Here is a 14,750-nt window from a genome sequence, read left to right on the forward strand (position 1 = left end):
TTCTAGAGGTTGAGGGAAAGGAAGGAAATAGACTAATGAAAGCAACAAAATATGCAACGCAAAAAGTCCAGATTTTCGCGGGGTTTTGTCAAGCTAGCCAAAGCCGCGCACGATTAGACGTCATCACGTGACGATATGTCCCGCCCTTACTCTCAGCCCCGCTGCGGTTTCTAGCTCAGACTTCACTTTTCGCCGCTGAGGCAGCCGCGGGGGTTTGCGAAGGAGGCGGGAGGCCGAGGTCCCAGCCCCGCCCCACTTTGGCTGCCGAGCGCGGGCGTAATGGCCCCACCCCATCCGTCAGAGAAAGGAAGCGGAAAGAGCGGGATATGGAATGATAAGGCAGTAGGACGACTACAGGATAACCGGGTACGCTCCCCTCCTAGATATAGTAAGGAAGCAAAAGCATCTGCTGCTCCGGAGTTGGAAAGATACTCGGTGCCAGGACGCTGGGCCAGGGACTCCGCGCGGGTAGCCGGCGCTCAAACCAAGGAGCCTGCTTACCAGAGAAACTACTTCACAAGATATGTGAAGGACTTCACCATAGAAAGGAAAATAGTGCCCACCTTCATCTAGGCACTGGAGTGGTATTAGGAATGTCGTGGGAACCAGATGCCCGAGGGGCTCCGCGAACTTTTATCTGTTCTCAGAGCCCTTCTCCCCACCCCAAGTTGTGACAGTGACTTTACAGCCAGACAGTTCCCTTGCCCCAGTTCATGAAAATTAACATCATTCTTAAAGCTTTCCAAAAAGCACCATTATTTCAGTTAATTCAAACAAAATACGGCTTTTGATGAACTCTTCCTTTTTGGGAGTCTCTCGGTAATTTGAATCTGCAACATTTTTGCCTCAAATTTACCTTAAATCATTCCCTTGCCTTTAGCAAGCTGGACAACCTACATTTATACATAGCCCAGAGAGTTAACAGATAACTTGTGTTCCCTAACCAAGGTAACTGAGAATGAACAGTATTACGAGCTTAAGGAAAGTGGTATTAAATTACCCACCATGAACAGATTCTTAAAATTAGTATTTATATTGGGTTTGAGCAAATATAGAAGAAGAGTGGAAAAGGATTAACTTAAATTTATTAATGCCAAGGGGAAGGAAGGTAATAGTTCCTGACCCTCCAGCTGTATCCACAGTTCGGCCAGGAACAGGCTCTGCCAGAGGCTAGGGCCAGCGCTACATAGTCTGTGGTTATTGGAGGTGTCTAGGGAGGGGTGAGCGCACCAGTTGCTCTAGTCTCCTTTCCTTCCCCAGAAATGAGGAAGCGGTGGTGTATTATTTTAGGAGTTCACCTGCTCACCCAATCCTCTCAAATTTGGGAGTGATTGGGTATGTTTTTTTTTTCCTTTCCACCTTCAGGAGTCCTGCATCTCCCCACATCTCCCCTGCCCCTCCCACTTTTCCATAGTCCAAGGGCCAGAGTAAATGAAAACACAGCAGCACCCAAGCAATGGGGACAACGCTGGGGCTTCAATCATCAGCATCTTCACTGGAGTCTGAGTTGGCTGGCATCATAGGATCATCAATGAGTGAGAAGTCCCTTTCTGAGCTATCATAGCCCTGAGATAAATCATCATCTTCATCATCCTCATCCTCATCGTCCTCCTCAGGTTGCAGTGGTGGCAACCGCAAGGCAGTGCCAGAAGTGGTAGTCGCTGGTAAAGAAGGGTAGCCAGTGGCTCTGAGGCCTGGGTGGTGATGGTGGTGATGGTGGGGGTGGGGGGGGGGGTGGGGGTGGGGGTGGTGGTGATGAAGCATGGTGCTGGAGTCTACATGAGGGGATGATGCTGCACCACCCATCACAAATGGCATAAAAGGCAAAGATGCAGAAGTAGCACTGCTGTGACCCAGAGATGACACAGACTGCAGGCCACTACTGCTGTGTTGGAAGGTGTTATGTAGAGATAGGGAGCCAGGGCCTCCACCCTGCATCAGGGCCATCATCTTAGAAAGGTCTGGTCGCATCCTACGGGCCCGCTTCTTGCTGCTCTCTGGTGCAATAGGCCCTGGCAACACCCGGTTGAACACAGTTTCAGGGTGGTGACCCTAGGAGAAGGGAACAGAGAAAGAAAGTAAAAACAAAGAAGGGGGAAGAAAGGGGAAAAAAAAAATGTTGTCCAGAGTTCTGGCTTGGAAATAACTTTTTCACTGAATGTCTCTAGGAGGGACAAAGCAAGTATAGTCAGACTAGGCTTGATAGTGGTAATGGGGAGGAGGAAATGCTAATTTGAGCTGGTTTAAGCATTCTGATGCTGAAGCTGAGATCAAGGATTTGATGCTGACACTTGTGTGAACAAAGAGTTTTTGCTTTTTTCCACAACTATACCTTTACTCTAGCCAACCATCTCAACAAATGCTTACCTTTGTTAGTAAGGGGTTTGGGTAAGACAGTGCATGGGTCATGAGTATATGTGCATAATAAAAATATTCTTTACTTAGGTGTATACTGAAGACAGGTTCAAATGCCTTACCACCTGAAATGTGACAAAACTATACTGACATTCACAGTACTATTTCTCCATCATTACAGGAGAGTAGAATAAACTCAAGGCAGGATCGGTTAAGATGTTTGGATTTCTAGAACACCAAAATAACTCTGGCTAGCTTCTCACCAAATTTAATATAAAATAAGTTTATTTTCACATTGATAGAAAACTTACATATTTGCTGAATTTTAAATTGCTTCTTCTAGATGTTCTGACTATAAATTCTGGTTAAATTCATTGAAGACGGAACTTTTATTATTTTTAGTGCCTATATTTTGCTATTGGCCTACGCACAACACTGGATAAATTGGCATTAAACTAAGACAATTGGAAACCGTGTCTCTGGATTCTGTTCCAGTTTAAAACTAACACTTGACATGGGAATATACATTTTTGACTTGGAAAAACAAACATCTTGATAGTTCTATATGCTATGTATGGACTTAAATCTACCATCTGAAGTCCTATAGGCTCAAGTATTCTGTGTGAAGAATTCTGTATTAATCATCTTACAGTTTCCTATGATTATCCTTTCTTAGTGTTATCAAGGTAAAATTAGATAATATTTGAGGAAAAGCCTTTTTTATAGACTGCTCTATGATGTTAATTTCAAAACAAATGGCACCCGCCTCCTAACAATCAACCTTTCTCATATCAATCATTCTGCTTATTACACTCTTGGTTCCATAGACAGTAAGAGAAAAAATTTAAAAAATTATTCCATGGTAACACTATGTGAAATCTACTTTCACCAATATAAAAATAAATAAACTTCATGAATTCACCTTACAAATAAGGTGAATTTATTTGTATTAAATACTATAATAGCACGTGCAAATTTTCTCCTCAGAATTTGTGAAATGCAAGAGATACTATTCACTGTAACTTAGTTTTGTTAAAAAATTACAATTTATATAAGTGACTAAATGGAGAATAATTAGGTAAATTATTAGATAAATCAAGTATACATAAGGGTTAATTCATTTTAAATGATAATTTATATAAATTTCAAAAATAAAACTATTGTACAAAGTAAGGAACACAGTCTAGAAAACACTTTGCAGTTTTATTTCGGGACAAAGTAGTAGTAACTATGGGTACTTAATCCACAAAGTAGGCTATAACCATGATAAAAATTAAGTACATTTGAAAATAATGGAATAATTTAATGACCAAAATTGTTTTCATAAATTATTAAAACAAGCTCCACCCCTACCCCCTTTTTTATTGGCATATTATTAGTGATTCTCAACCTCGTATGTTTTCCTTGTTAGGCCCCCAATCATTCCTAAAATAGAATCATAAAATAGTGAAAGACCAAAAGCTTTGTTTTTCAGAATGTGGAAATTGAGAGGTTAAAGGATTTGCTCAAAATCTCTTAATCAACAGAAGAGCACAATAAAGCCCTAAAGATAATACATCCAATTAATTCTTACATTTTAATATGATTATAGTAAATACATTAAAGTTAGTTTTGAGAATTTTATGTTCTTCTAGAGTTGAAGATACCATGGAGCTGCAAAAATACCAATAAAATACCCAGTTTCTTTATTTGTGAATTAAAGAGAACCACTCTCAGAAACATACATTGAAGAAAAGATTAATAGTCTTAAATAATTTCCAGCCATAATCTATATTGAAAGCCTTGTAATATCACATCTAGTGAGGGAAGAGAGTAGCAATGTTCTAGCCTCTCTCACCTTTTTTCCATTCCTAGAGTTACCTCTCTGTACTGGTTCCATTCCCAAACAGTTCAATTCTGCCTTATTATTTTTTTTACATCTCTGCCATTTCTGTTTTCTGCGATCCTCCATATACTGCAAAAGAAGAGTATCAGTTATCCTAGAGGTATAAAGATCTCCTCTAAAGTAATTAAGTTACTCATGTCTTTTGTTTGATAATATATGCTTAACGCAAAGGATGAGTCCTAGTGGAAAAATGCTATCATGTGGATCTTTTAAAAAAAATTAAAAAAAAAAAAAAAAAGAGAGATGGTTTATATAATAGTTTAATAGTAAACATTTACAAAGCTTTTAATTTTAAGAATTGCTTTTAACATTTTATTTTGATCCTCACGACAACTCTGTGAGGTAGCTAGACTTGGGGCCCTTATTTTATATATGCAGAAACAATGGCAATAATGGCATGCTTTCTCCCTTTCACACAACTTAAAATACCAAGAGAATGACTTTAAATGCTGTTGGATGGAACTGCCACTCACCGCTAGAAATCGGGGATCGACAGCAAACTCTGGATGACCCTGTAACCACATCTCCAGTTCAGCCCGGCGAGGGGCATCCTCACCCACCAGCAAAGTACCATCCACCTTATTGATGACAGGGATCCGGGTCTCCAGGTCCACATCAAGGTGATTAGGCTCTTCCATGCACTCCACCTCCAGCTGCAAACCCAGAATCCACCCCCATGAGCACATACTCTTCTTTGGGGCAAGGAGGGAGAGGGTGCAGAGCCACTGGTAGCCATAAAATAACTAATATCTTCTAGTCCCTCAATCCCAACTGCCTTCATCAATTACTGGCAATAAAAAGACCTTATCTAATCATCATGTTAAAAGAGTTTCACCACCACTCACCTCCACTAACTTCTTTCTGTTCCCCTTCTTCTTATGAAACAATGGATGTCCATCTCCCATTACTCCATTAGCCATCAACTTGTGCTTCTGGAATGTTAACTTCAATCCTTCCTCCTAGGAAGACACCCCATATACCCAGGACATCATATGGCACATGTTTATAAAGTACAGAGTAAATTGTGGGAGATCTGAGGGTCATCCTCTTGGATCAATGATGGTGCATAGGAAAGCCATCTGACTAAAAGCTGGAAATATAATGAAACTTGTGTACTTTTTCTTAGAAAGATTTCATTTCTTAACCTAGTGTCCCTCAAGTAGATTTAAGAGAAAAAAATAGAATTTACTTCAATAAGACCCAATGAAGAGTAAAACCCCCACTTGGTATCTCAGTATTATCATGACAACTCATCATAGGGGCAAAATCATGATACTGCTATCATAACTTTTTTTTCTTGTTTAAGTACTTAATGGCCAGTTGATAGGGTTCAGCAGGCAAGGGTATTAGGGAGGGGGATTTTCTTTTTCTATCTATAAAACAAACAACACTGATATAATTTGAGTAGGAATTACTCCTTTTATTTTCAATGTAATAAGGCCCATATTTACTTAAGTATTATTTTAATAGCTTTCTCAATTTTAGTTTTTAAAAACCAGCTTTAGATCTAGAAATGTGTCACCCAAAAGATCCTGTGGTCAATTAAATTTTCTTTAAAAATACCTAGTTCGCAGGTGATACACGTCAAGAACCCTTCCCTTACTTTAATGCCTTTTCCTAAACTGATCTTTGTCACTCTCACTGCTAACATTTTTTTTCCCCTCCTCTTCACAGGGAGGGTTTCTGACACATGTAGGGTTTCTATGAATTGGAGTTGACTCAATAGCAATTGGTATAGTAGGGTATAGTTTTTAAAGTTAGCTGACCAAATGAATTCAGTACCCTATTAGTGAAACTAGTTAGCAAGGATTATAGCCTTCTTCCTCCCTTCCCAATGCCTAAATGCTGTTCTTACATCTTTGATCTGAACTGTAAACTCCTTCTCATCCATGCCTCGGCGAAGTTTGGTGAACTGGGCTGCTGCTGTGCTGACTGCGGATGCTTCCTCTTCTGCCATGGAAGCTGCACTGCTACTTCGTGGTGTGGGGACTGGAGAGTCACCGTACTCTCCTGGAGTCAATGAGGGACTGTCTAGCAAGTGGTTGCCTGGCCCCAAGATTCCTCCTGTTAGCACTTCCTGGGTCCGACGGCTAGAAGGCCACTTCCCTGAGAGTACAGCCTGGCAGACGAGGTCGATACGGTTTATCAGGACACGATCCTAATTGGAAAAAGAAATCAATACTGGTTTTAGGGCCTGAGAAACAGTTATATGATGCTGTAACAAAGTGCTGTTACTACTAATGTGGGTAAAAATTGTAAGGCAGAAAGCTTGAGGAGAATACAAACGGTCAGATCACTTAAGTCAATTGGGAAGGGTTCCATGAACAAAAATAATTAAACACAATTAATAAAGAAAACCTGAACCATCTGTTCCTTATTCCCTATATATATGATGTTATACTCTATTTCTGGACTCTACATGTCCAGGAATGAGGCTGTTACCTTGGGCCACTCAGAGGCTCTTTGTCTTTCCTGAAGCAGCAAAAGCTCTGGGGTCATTTGTTCTCCATCTTCATTTGGGAATCCATCTTGGGACATAGTGAGAGACAGGAGACTCTCTTCATCATAGAGCTTGGAGTGGGACCGGTCAGCAGCTGGAGATCACACAAAATGTATGAGCAAAGATGGAAGAATAAAGTTAATAGCAATGGTATTATATGGGCCATGAACAAAGGCACTCAAAATAATGTAACTCTTGATATTCTGTCAAATCAAAATCTGAGTCTCTTAGAGGATGCATTCAGAAAATAAAGGAAAGAGCAGAGAGGTGGTAAACAGGTAAGAGGGCCAACTGCTTGTCACATGCACTCACTTAGCTTCGCTTCCTTCTCGTCCTCACTCTCATCAGTGCTGGAGCTGGAGCTGGATGAGGATGAGGAAGAAGAGGATGATGGTGACAGCTTGCTCAAGTCCAGCTCAGAGTCTGAATCATCCTCATCCTCCAGTTTGACTGGTGGAACACTCCGGGAAACCAGAGGTGTAGTATCAGAGGAGGTTACTCGCATCTCATAGTCTTGTGGAGTTGGTTGGCTCCTGGCCACCACCTCATGCTCTAGCTTTAAGGTCAGACTCTCCAGACTGGGGACCTGGGCAGCTGTCTCCTCAGGTGGCTTTTCGACAAGAGCATCTGGGCGCAGGGGCAGTGGTGAGGCAGTGCGCGAGGTATACTGCTGGTGTAGCAGTGGAGTAGAGCAGCGTGATAGGGATGGAGCTGGTGCTCCTGCCTGATGGTTCTGCATATAATTCATACGGGCAGCCAGAAAAGAGAAGTCTGGGTCCTGCATGATGTTGCAGTCTGTTTGGCTCACCCCATGGCGGGCTGCCCCTCGCAGAAGCTCCCCATCGTGCCGAATAGGCTCCCACCATTTGGGTAATTCTGGACCTGGAGGCTGACACAATGACAGCCTATCTTCCAAAAGGGGATGGCACAAAACTTGTTCCCGTAAGCGCCGAAGCAATTCAATACGGTAAAGAGTCCGTGAGGCCCTCTCTTCAGTGATGGGCTCAATGAATAGATTAGGGTCCGGGGGTTCTACAAGAGACAAGGGTGGGAGGAGAAATGAACCAAGAGTTGGTTCCGTAGCCATCCATTCCCACTTACCCTAGAATCTCCAAGTCTTGCTTACCATCACCAGCTGCTGGGGGAAGACGGCACACCTGGCGGCACATGGCCACAAAGCCATGGAAGTACTTTGTAAGGCTTTCATCTGTTTTTTTGTCCAGCCGGGCAAAAGTGCGGAAGCGATCCCAATTAAATTGCATGGTGTCAGGGTCATACTCCACACCAAAGGTAGACACAACTCGATAGAAATCAGTTTGTTCACGCCTTGTCCATCTATAAAGGAAAGAGGAATATGGCAACAGTGATCAGGAGACCACAGGAAAATTGGTTACTTCTTAGTGTGTCTTTAATACACATGACCCAAGGACAAAAAAATTGGAATGTAGAGAAAAGAGAAAAGAGGAAAAAAAAAAAAAAGCCCAGAAGTTAGCAAAAGAGGCAGTAAGAGGTACTTTAACATCTAAGAATTAGAAAGCTGAGAAAGAAAATGATACAGACAAATAACTCATTGATAATGACTACACAGGAGACCTAGTCTCCTACCTGGAAGTTACAGTTATGCACATAACTCAGGTTTTAAGTCCTGGAGAGTAACAATGCAAGGCAGAAATAAAGGTCTCTCTATAAGGGTTTCTAAATAAATCCTTCCTAACAGGCCTATAGATGAAGACAAGCTATCAGCTCAACTCAAATTCCCAGCCACATTATACCGTTGCTGTTTCTCCCGCCGTGCAATTTCTTTTAGCTTAAAGGCTGCCTCACAACGCCTCCGCCGCCGGTCCCCACGTTCCGCAGCCTCTATCTTCATCTGTTCTCTTTTATAGCTGCGCTGATAGGCTGTTACCAGTCGCCGAAGCCTAGCTGTTAGGGCCGAGCCTGGCGGCCAGAATAGGTGGCCTGGCTGTTGGGTCACCTGGGCTACAGGAAGCAAAGTAAAGTGAATAGGAAGTACAGAAAAGGTAGTAGAGTTAATATTGGTATTTCAACCCACTCAAAGACCAAGCTCTTAGAAATCACAGGGTAAGAGAGAATTCAGTCAATAATTCCCCAACTCTACCACCCCATACAAAATTGCACTAGTTGACCTAGAACTTTACCTTCATCTCCATCAATCACTGAGATCTCCTCATCCATCATCATCAAGGGATCACCCTAGAGAAGGAGATCCACCCCAAAGGATGGAGAGGGGAGGGTAAGGGAGGGAAGTTGGCAATCAAATCACTTTCTTGGAGTGTCCTTCTACAGCATCAAGGGGCAAGAAAAATTTCTAATGAAAGGAAGCCTCACAAAAATGTGGAAGCAACCAGGTAAAAGCAGAACAAGAAGTAGATCCTGAAATGTCAGTTACTATTAATGGCTCAAAGATAATGGGACACAAGAATTTAGTAGTCAAATACTATCCTTCAATATCCAGCTTGGGACCCACCTTCTTTAAAAAGCCATTCCTGAATTCCTTTGGCTGGTACTACAATCTTTTGAATTCATATTTTCTATCCTCAAATGGTAATTATTCCATTTTGCATTATAAATTGATTATGAATGAATAAAGAGGTCAATATATTTCAGTATTCAAACAATGAGAGAAGGCTTAACTATTCAAATGAGAATTTCTTACCTCATCATCTTGGTCCTTTGGGGGTCCCTGGAGTGGTTTATATTCAGGATCTTCACAATCCTTATCAAAGTCAACCCTAAAATTACCCAGAGGTGCAAGAAAATTGTTAATGATGTATCTTACGTTACTAAGAGAAACCTAGGATGAAGACCTGGCGAAACATACAAGCCAGAATGAACAGTTTTTATTTCATGATAATAGGAATGCCAGGCCAGGTATTAAGCTTTAGGTCAGTTAGGTACAGCATTCAACAGAATAAAAAACAGCAAGAAAGTGACAAAATGCCACTCTCAATTGCTTGACAGTGAAGTGAAAAACTTCCTTTCTCTTGGTAACTCCTTTTTTGGTTTAACCTTTTGTCCTGATCCCCCCTCCCTATTTAACTTTTTTATTTCATCTGAATGGTCCATGCATTCTTTTTGTGTGGCTGTGTGTGCTTTAGGTGCAAATTTACTGAGCAGAATTTGTTTTACATTCAACATTTCGTGTACATTTGGTTTCATTCCCCAATTACGATCCCCAACCTTAAACCACTCTCCTCTCCCTTCCCAGTAACCATCCTCCTCCCTGTGCCCTTCTTAGCTATGTGCTCCTGTGTGTCATGCATTCTTAAATGCTTGTTTTTACTATTTTGATCTACTGAGCAGAAAAGTAACATAGTAAGTGATTTGCAGTGAATAAATGGTTCAATTTCCTTTGAGGAATATAAGTAGGTCCTATACTAAACAAACTGAAGTTGTGATCATCAAAAGATATCTCTGAATCACGAAGGAGTGGGTATTTATAAAATAAGACAATTATTTCACATGCCCCTCAGGTCTCCTCCACATGAGAAGTTTTGTTAAACTCACTGGCACCCAAACTAGGGCAACAATGCCCTACCCGGTGACTCAGTATTAGCATGGCAACTCATCATCAGGGCATGTATCCAGACAGTAAATGTCTTCATGTGGCAGGAACCACTGGGAGAAGATAAACAAAGGCTAAAATTCTCTGAAGCTCTACCACATAAGCTGCATGGGAGAGGTACCTGGTCATCATCTTTCAAGTGTACCAGTTATCCCCTCAGCTGCTATGACTGTACAGAAAGCTCTGGAAAACATATTGAATACAACAAAATACCAGATTTGAGAGTAACTTCCACCCTTAGATGGAGCTTATGGTATGTGGTTTAGACCAGATTTTAGAGTATTTTCTGTTGGTTCCACTCTTTGTTAAGGATTTATCATTCATGATATATAACCAACATTAAGAATCCCAATGGGTTCTGTCAGGCAAAAGTCATGTTTGTTATATTTTAGTACTAACAACTAATAGTATTCATAGGATCTAAAAACCAATGATTACCCTTCTACTATGTCAGAGAAATTGTCCAACACTCGATGTTCTGCTGCAATAGCCTTATCATCTGGTCGGCCAGCCTTTTCCAGGAAGCATAAGGCTGGGTCTGCCCTCATTGTATTGTATTTCTCATAACCTAGAAGAAAAAGGGCCACAGTTGAAGAAAAGAAGTTCATTTTTCATAGAAGAGTTGACACTTACCTGTATGTTGCTAGAATGAAATAATGTAGGCTACTTTGCCCGATGCAAAATATACTTAAAACGTTATATAACTGTCAGGTACATTACTATATTTAACATTTTAATAGCAGTTAAGGTCACAAAGAGTTTTATAACTAGTGACTGAAAGGAATTTAAGAGTCTATTTACCATAGTAAAAGATTTATACACAATTATTTAATAATCTTTGTATTATCACTCTTACTACATAGATGGGAAAACTAAAAAAGTCAAATAATTTAGGGCCACCTCACAAATTTTCAAATAAAGGATAAGAAATTTGGATTTGTAGCCAAACAGGCACTTGGTGAATGTTCAATAACTGCTGAATGAATGAATGAACATAACATATACTCCAGTATATTTGGACTCTTCTAAACCTCTCTGTTTCACAAGTAAATCTAAGACTAAAATGCTCAAGCAGTTTTTCTTATCCCATTAAGCTTTTCACAAACAGGTGTCCTAAGTATCATAAAAGAAAAAAGATACTTCTAATTCACTGGGCTTGAAATGTAGTACTCACTGCTTTTACTGCCTGGAATTTGTTATTAGGCAAAAGTGCAAAGAGAGCGTCTCCCTTTTAATATTCTATTTTTGTTTCATTCAAACACTGTTGCTCGCACCTATGTCAGAATGAGAGCTGAACATTTTAGACAAATGGGACATTTAGATAAGTAGGGCAATTTCAGCAAGCCACAGGAAAGCCATACATACTAAGTGCAACTATTATTAAGAGGAGTGGGTATACATTACCTCCCCTGATTTGTGGAACCTTAACTTAGACCCCACTACATACAGACTGGTAACAATGATTAGAGAACAGACTGGAAGTTCTCTACCTCAGAATTTAACTATCCATCTGGTCTTTCTATTTATAGGAACTGATTGCTCTGCTCCAGAGATTTAAGAACTACCTTCACCCTCAAATACAAATTTATCACAGATCAATCAGAGGACTGAATTTTTTGTCAACAGCATTTTGGTAAATGCTCCATCTGTGAATATAAATCTTCATTAGGGAAGGAATAGGCTACAAGATACTTACCATGCTTAAAAACACCAATGAGCAAGGACTTGTCAGCCTCACTGTCCCACCATGTTGTTGGAACCTCCAGCTGATCCACTACTGGGAACCATATGTCAATTTCACTAAAAGTAGAAGAGAGCAGAGTAAGTACAGCAATGCAGGAAATTGAAAAATCATCTTTGGAAAGATTATCCACTGATTTAAAAGCTCATGCCGAAGCCCTATTTCCTTCAACTAGTATACAAACTTGATAAACAGATTTTAACTAGCAGATATTCCAAAGATAGTAAATGTTGAAATACACAAACTAGTCTTCCATTGAATAAGGTAGGGTATAAAGAAAACTACAGCATAGCTTTACCTGGCAATGGCACCCCCTAACACCTTCTCTGCCTGGTCTCCAATAACCTCCTGCCTTAGGTAGTACAGCATTCGTACTCGCAACAGAACCCTGAAAGGGAGAAACAGCTGGCTCAATAACAATGTAGAAAGTCTGAGGTGGAAAATACTTCAGTGTTTTGCGCAACTTCATCCTTACTTATTACACTGATGTTTCAAGTGCTTCTTATAACTCTCATCTTGGAACAGAGTGTCAGGGTTATATTTCCGGATCCAATCTGCCTTATGGATGTCAAAAGTGCTTTGTGACTTTACTTTCTTCCCTTTGCGTCCACGAGGCACAGGGATAGATAGACCTGGGGAAGGGGAGACATCAAAAACTTGGATTGAGAAAAACTCTTGGACCTGAAAAGGATTATATAACCCATAGAAAAAGGAAAAGTAATGAGTTGATAATTACCTGAATGATTCTGCAATTCTTTTGTCTTGCCATTTTCAGCAGGGCTAATCAAGTCCCAAATAAAGCCTTTGATATTTTCATCTCCACGATAGTGTAGAAGACAGTACACAAGGATAGCTCGGCAAATTGTCTCCACATCTCGCTCCGTCATACGTCGTTTGAAGCGTCCATGAGATAAGATATCTCGCCAACGTCCCCAGCTAGAGAAATAAGAAAGTAAAATTTATTAATATTTTTCTGGAGGCTCTAATTCAGTGATATCCTCCTGCCTTTCAGAATCACACCTCCCAAAGTGGAGGATAACTAGATCTTGGAAAAATAGGGTAACAACATAAGATCTCTTTAGAGCCAAAGTTTTTCACGCTATCCCCTCTTTGGTCATAGCTTCCACTCTGAAAGGCACATGGAGTGTTGATCAGGAGGGAGATGCACTACATCTCTGATTGCAAAGTAGGTTCTTACCCATATACCAGAAGATGCTTTTCCACCCGAAAGCAGTCAGTGCGCCCATAGGCATGATGACGGTCATGTCGGCGGGAGCGAGGCCGCTCATCATCCTCACTTTCCAAATCAGAAAATTCCACCAGATCATCATCTTTCAGGGTGCTGAAGTGACGAGTCTGTTTTCGTACTCTAGGTGTGTCAATCACCAAGTTATTCTATACAGAGAACAGAAGATGTACCTCTTTTCATGACATGCTCAAGGGCAAGAACTTAAAGATAATCATGGATTATAATAGCCTTAAATATATTTGTTGTTGTTGTTGTTGTTATGTGCCGTCGAGTCAGACCTGACTCATAGCGACCCCTCCTTGGGTTTCCCAGGCAGTATCACTACGGAAGTAGATCGCCCCATCTTCCTTCTGAGGAGTGGCTGGTGGGTTTGAACCGCCAGCCTTCTGGTTAACAGTCAAGTGCCTTAGCCACTATGCTACCAGAGCTCCCTTAAATATATTTAGATATCCAAAAAGATTATTTAGGACTCAAAAACTAACTTGCATCTTACACTAAAACCTAAACTGAGCAAGCAGCCATCCAAACCAGGACAACTGATCTATAGTTATCTAAGCAACAGAGGAAGGAGAGTCAGAAATAGGAGGAGGACATAGAACATGTGGATAATTGCCTTCATGAACAACTGCCTCCTACGCACTGAGATCAGAAGAATTGGATGGTGCCCAACTACCATAACTGAACATTTTGATCAAAGATCAAAGATTCCGCTGAAGAATTCTGATTAATAAGGGAAAAAATTCAGAACAGCATTTCAAATTCTAATGGATGCTAGACTTTCTTGAACCATGGAGAGTAGATGAAACTATTGCCCTGAGATAATTTGAAAAAATATCTCCTAAAGTCTTCTTAAAACCAAACAAAAGTTTAGCTAAGCTAGTAAAAAATGTCAGCCCTGAGCATTATACTCATTGTAAGAACTATCTATATATATAGGATCAAAGTAACAAGAGAAACTCAAAAGATTGGCTAGGAACCTTAGGGGCCAGCCAATAAGTTTATCTTAATGGGGGAGGAACAACTCAGAAAAGGAGAGTGAAAATGAATGCACAACTCAAAGAATGTAATCAATGTCACAGAACTGGACATAGAGAAATGGCTGAATGCTCGTGGGTAGGAAGACTGAACACTGAAAATGGGAACACTATCCAAAACAATCTATACATTCAATGTAATCCTGATCCAGATTCCATCAACATTCTTTATTGACATGGAAAAACCAATCACTAATTTTTATGGAAAAATCAATCACTAACTGTATATGGAAAGGAAAGAGACCTTGGATAAGCAAAGCACTATTGAAGAAGAAGAACAAAGTAGGAGGTCTCACACTGTCAGATCTCAAAACCTACTATACAGCCACAGTAGTCAAAACTGCCTGGTACTGGTATAATGACAGACACCTAGACCAATGGAATAGAATTGAGAACCCAG

General features: G+C 40.6%; 1 protein-coding gene and 2 non-coding genes across 3 annotated transcripts in view; all 3 read right to left on the bottom strand.

Moving 5' to 3' along the window:
* Positions 1-1,476: 1,476 nt before the first annotated feature.
* The window catches only part of CHD8 (chromodomain helicase DNA binding protein 8), a 65,412-nt gene continuing 52,138 nt past the window's right edge, over positions 1,477-14,750 (bottom strand). The window contains exons 21-37 of the mRNA XM_007951149.1: positions 13,266-13,462; positions 12,804-13,003; positions 12,543-12,699; positions 12,366-12,455; positions 12,023-12,126; positions 10,765-10,894; positions 9,418-9,493; positions 8,900-8,954; positions 8,513-8,720; positions 7,867-8,075; positions 7,053-7,772; positions 6,683-6,834; positions 6,096-6,398; positions 5,086-5,199; positions 4,714-4,893; positions 4,193-4,309; positions 1,477-2,052 (exon numbers count right to left, since the gene is read on the bottom strand). Coding sequence (XP_007949340.1) covers positions 1,477-2,052; positions 4,193-4,309; positions 4,714-4,893; positions 5,086-5,199; positions 6,096-6,398; positions 6,683-6,834; positions 7,053-7,772; positions 7,867-8,075; positions 8,513-8,720; positions 8,900-8,954; positions 9,418-9,493; positions 10,765-10,894; positions 12,023-12,126; positions 12,366-12,455; positions 12,543-12,699; positions 12,804-13,003; positions 13,266-13,462 — 3,588 coding nt within the window. The remainder of the gene's footprint in view (positions 2,053-4,192; positions 4,310-4,713; positions 4,894-5,085; positions 5,200-6,095; positions 6,399-6,682; positions 6,835-7,052; positions 7,773-7,866; positions 8,076-8,512; positions 8,721-8,899; positions 8,955-9,417; positions 9,494-10,764; positions 10,895-12,022; positions 12,127-12,365; positions 12,456-12,542; positions 12,700-12,803; positions 13,004-13,265; positions 13,463-14,750) is intronic.
* On the bottom strand, positions 5,391-5,502 carry LOC122151055. Its single transcript, XR_006163955.1, has one exon. It is a non-coding gene; the product is annotated as a small nucleolar RNA U6-53/MBII-28 (small nucleolar RNA).
* LOC122151054 lies at positions 10,226-10,338 on the bottom strand. The gene has a single exon (XR_006163954.1). It is a non-coding gene; the product is annotated as a small nucleolar RNA U6-53/MBII-28 (small nucleolar RNA).

This window comes from Orycteropus afer, unplaced genomic scaffold (genome assembly GCF_000298275.1).
Source record: "Orycteropus afer afer isolate SDZICR_OR568_19922 unplaced genomic scaffold, OryAfe1.0 scaffold00292, whole genome shotgun sequence".
NCBI lineage: Eukaryota > Metazoa > Chordata > Mammalia > Tubulidentata > Orycteropodidae > Orycteropus > Orycteropus afer.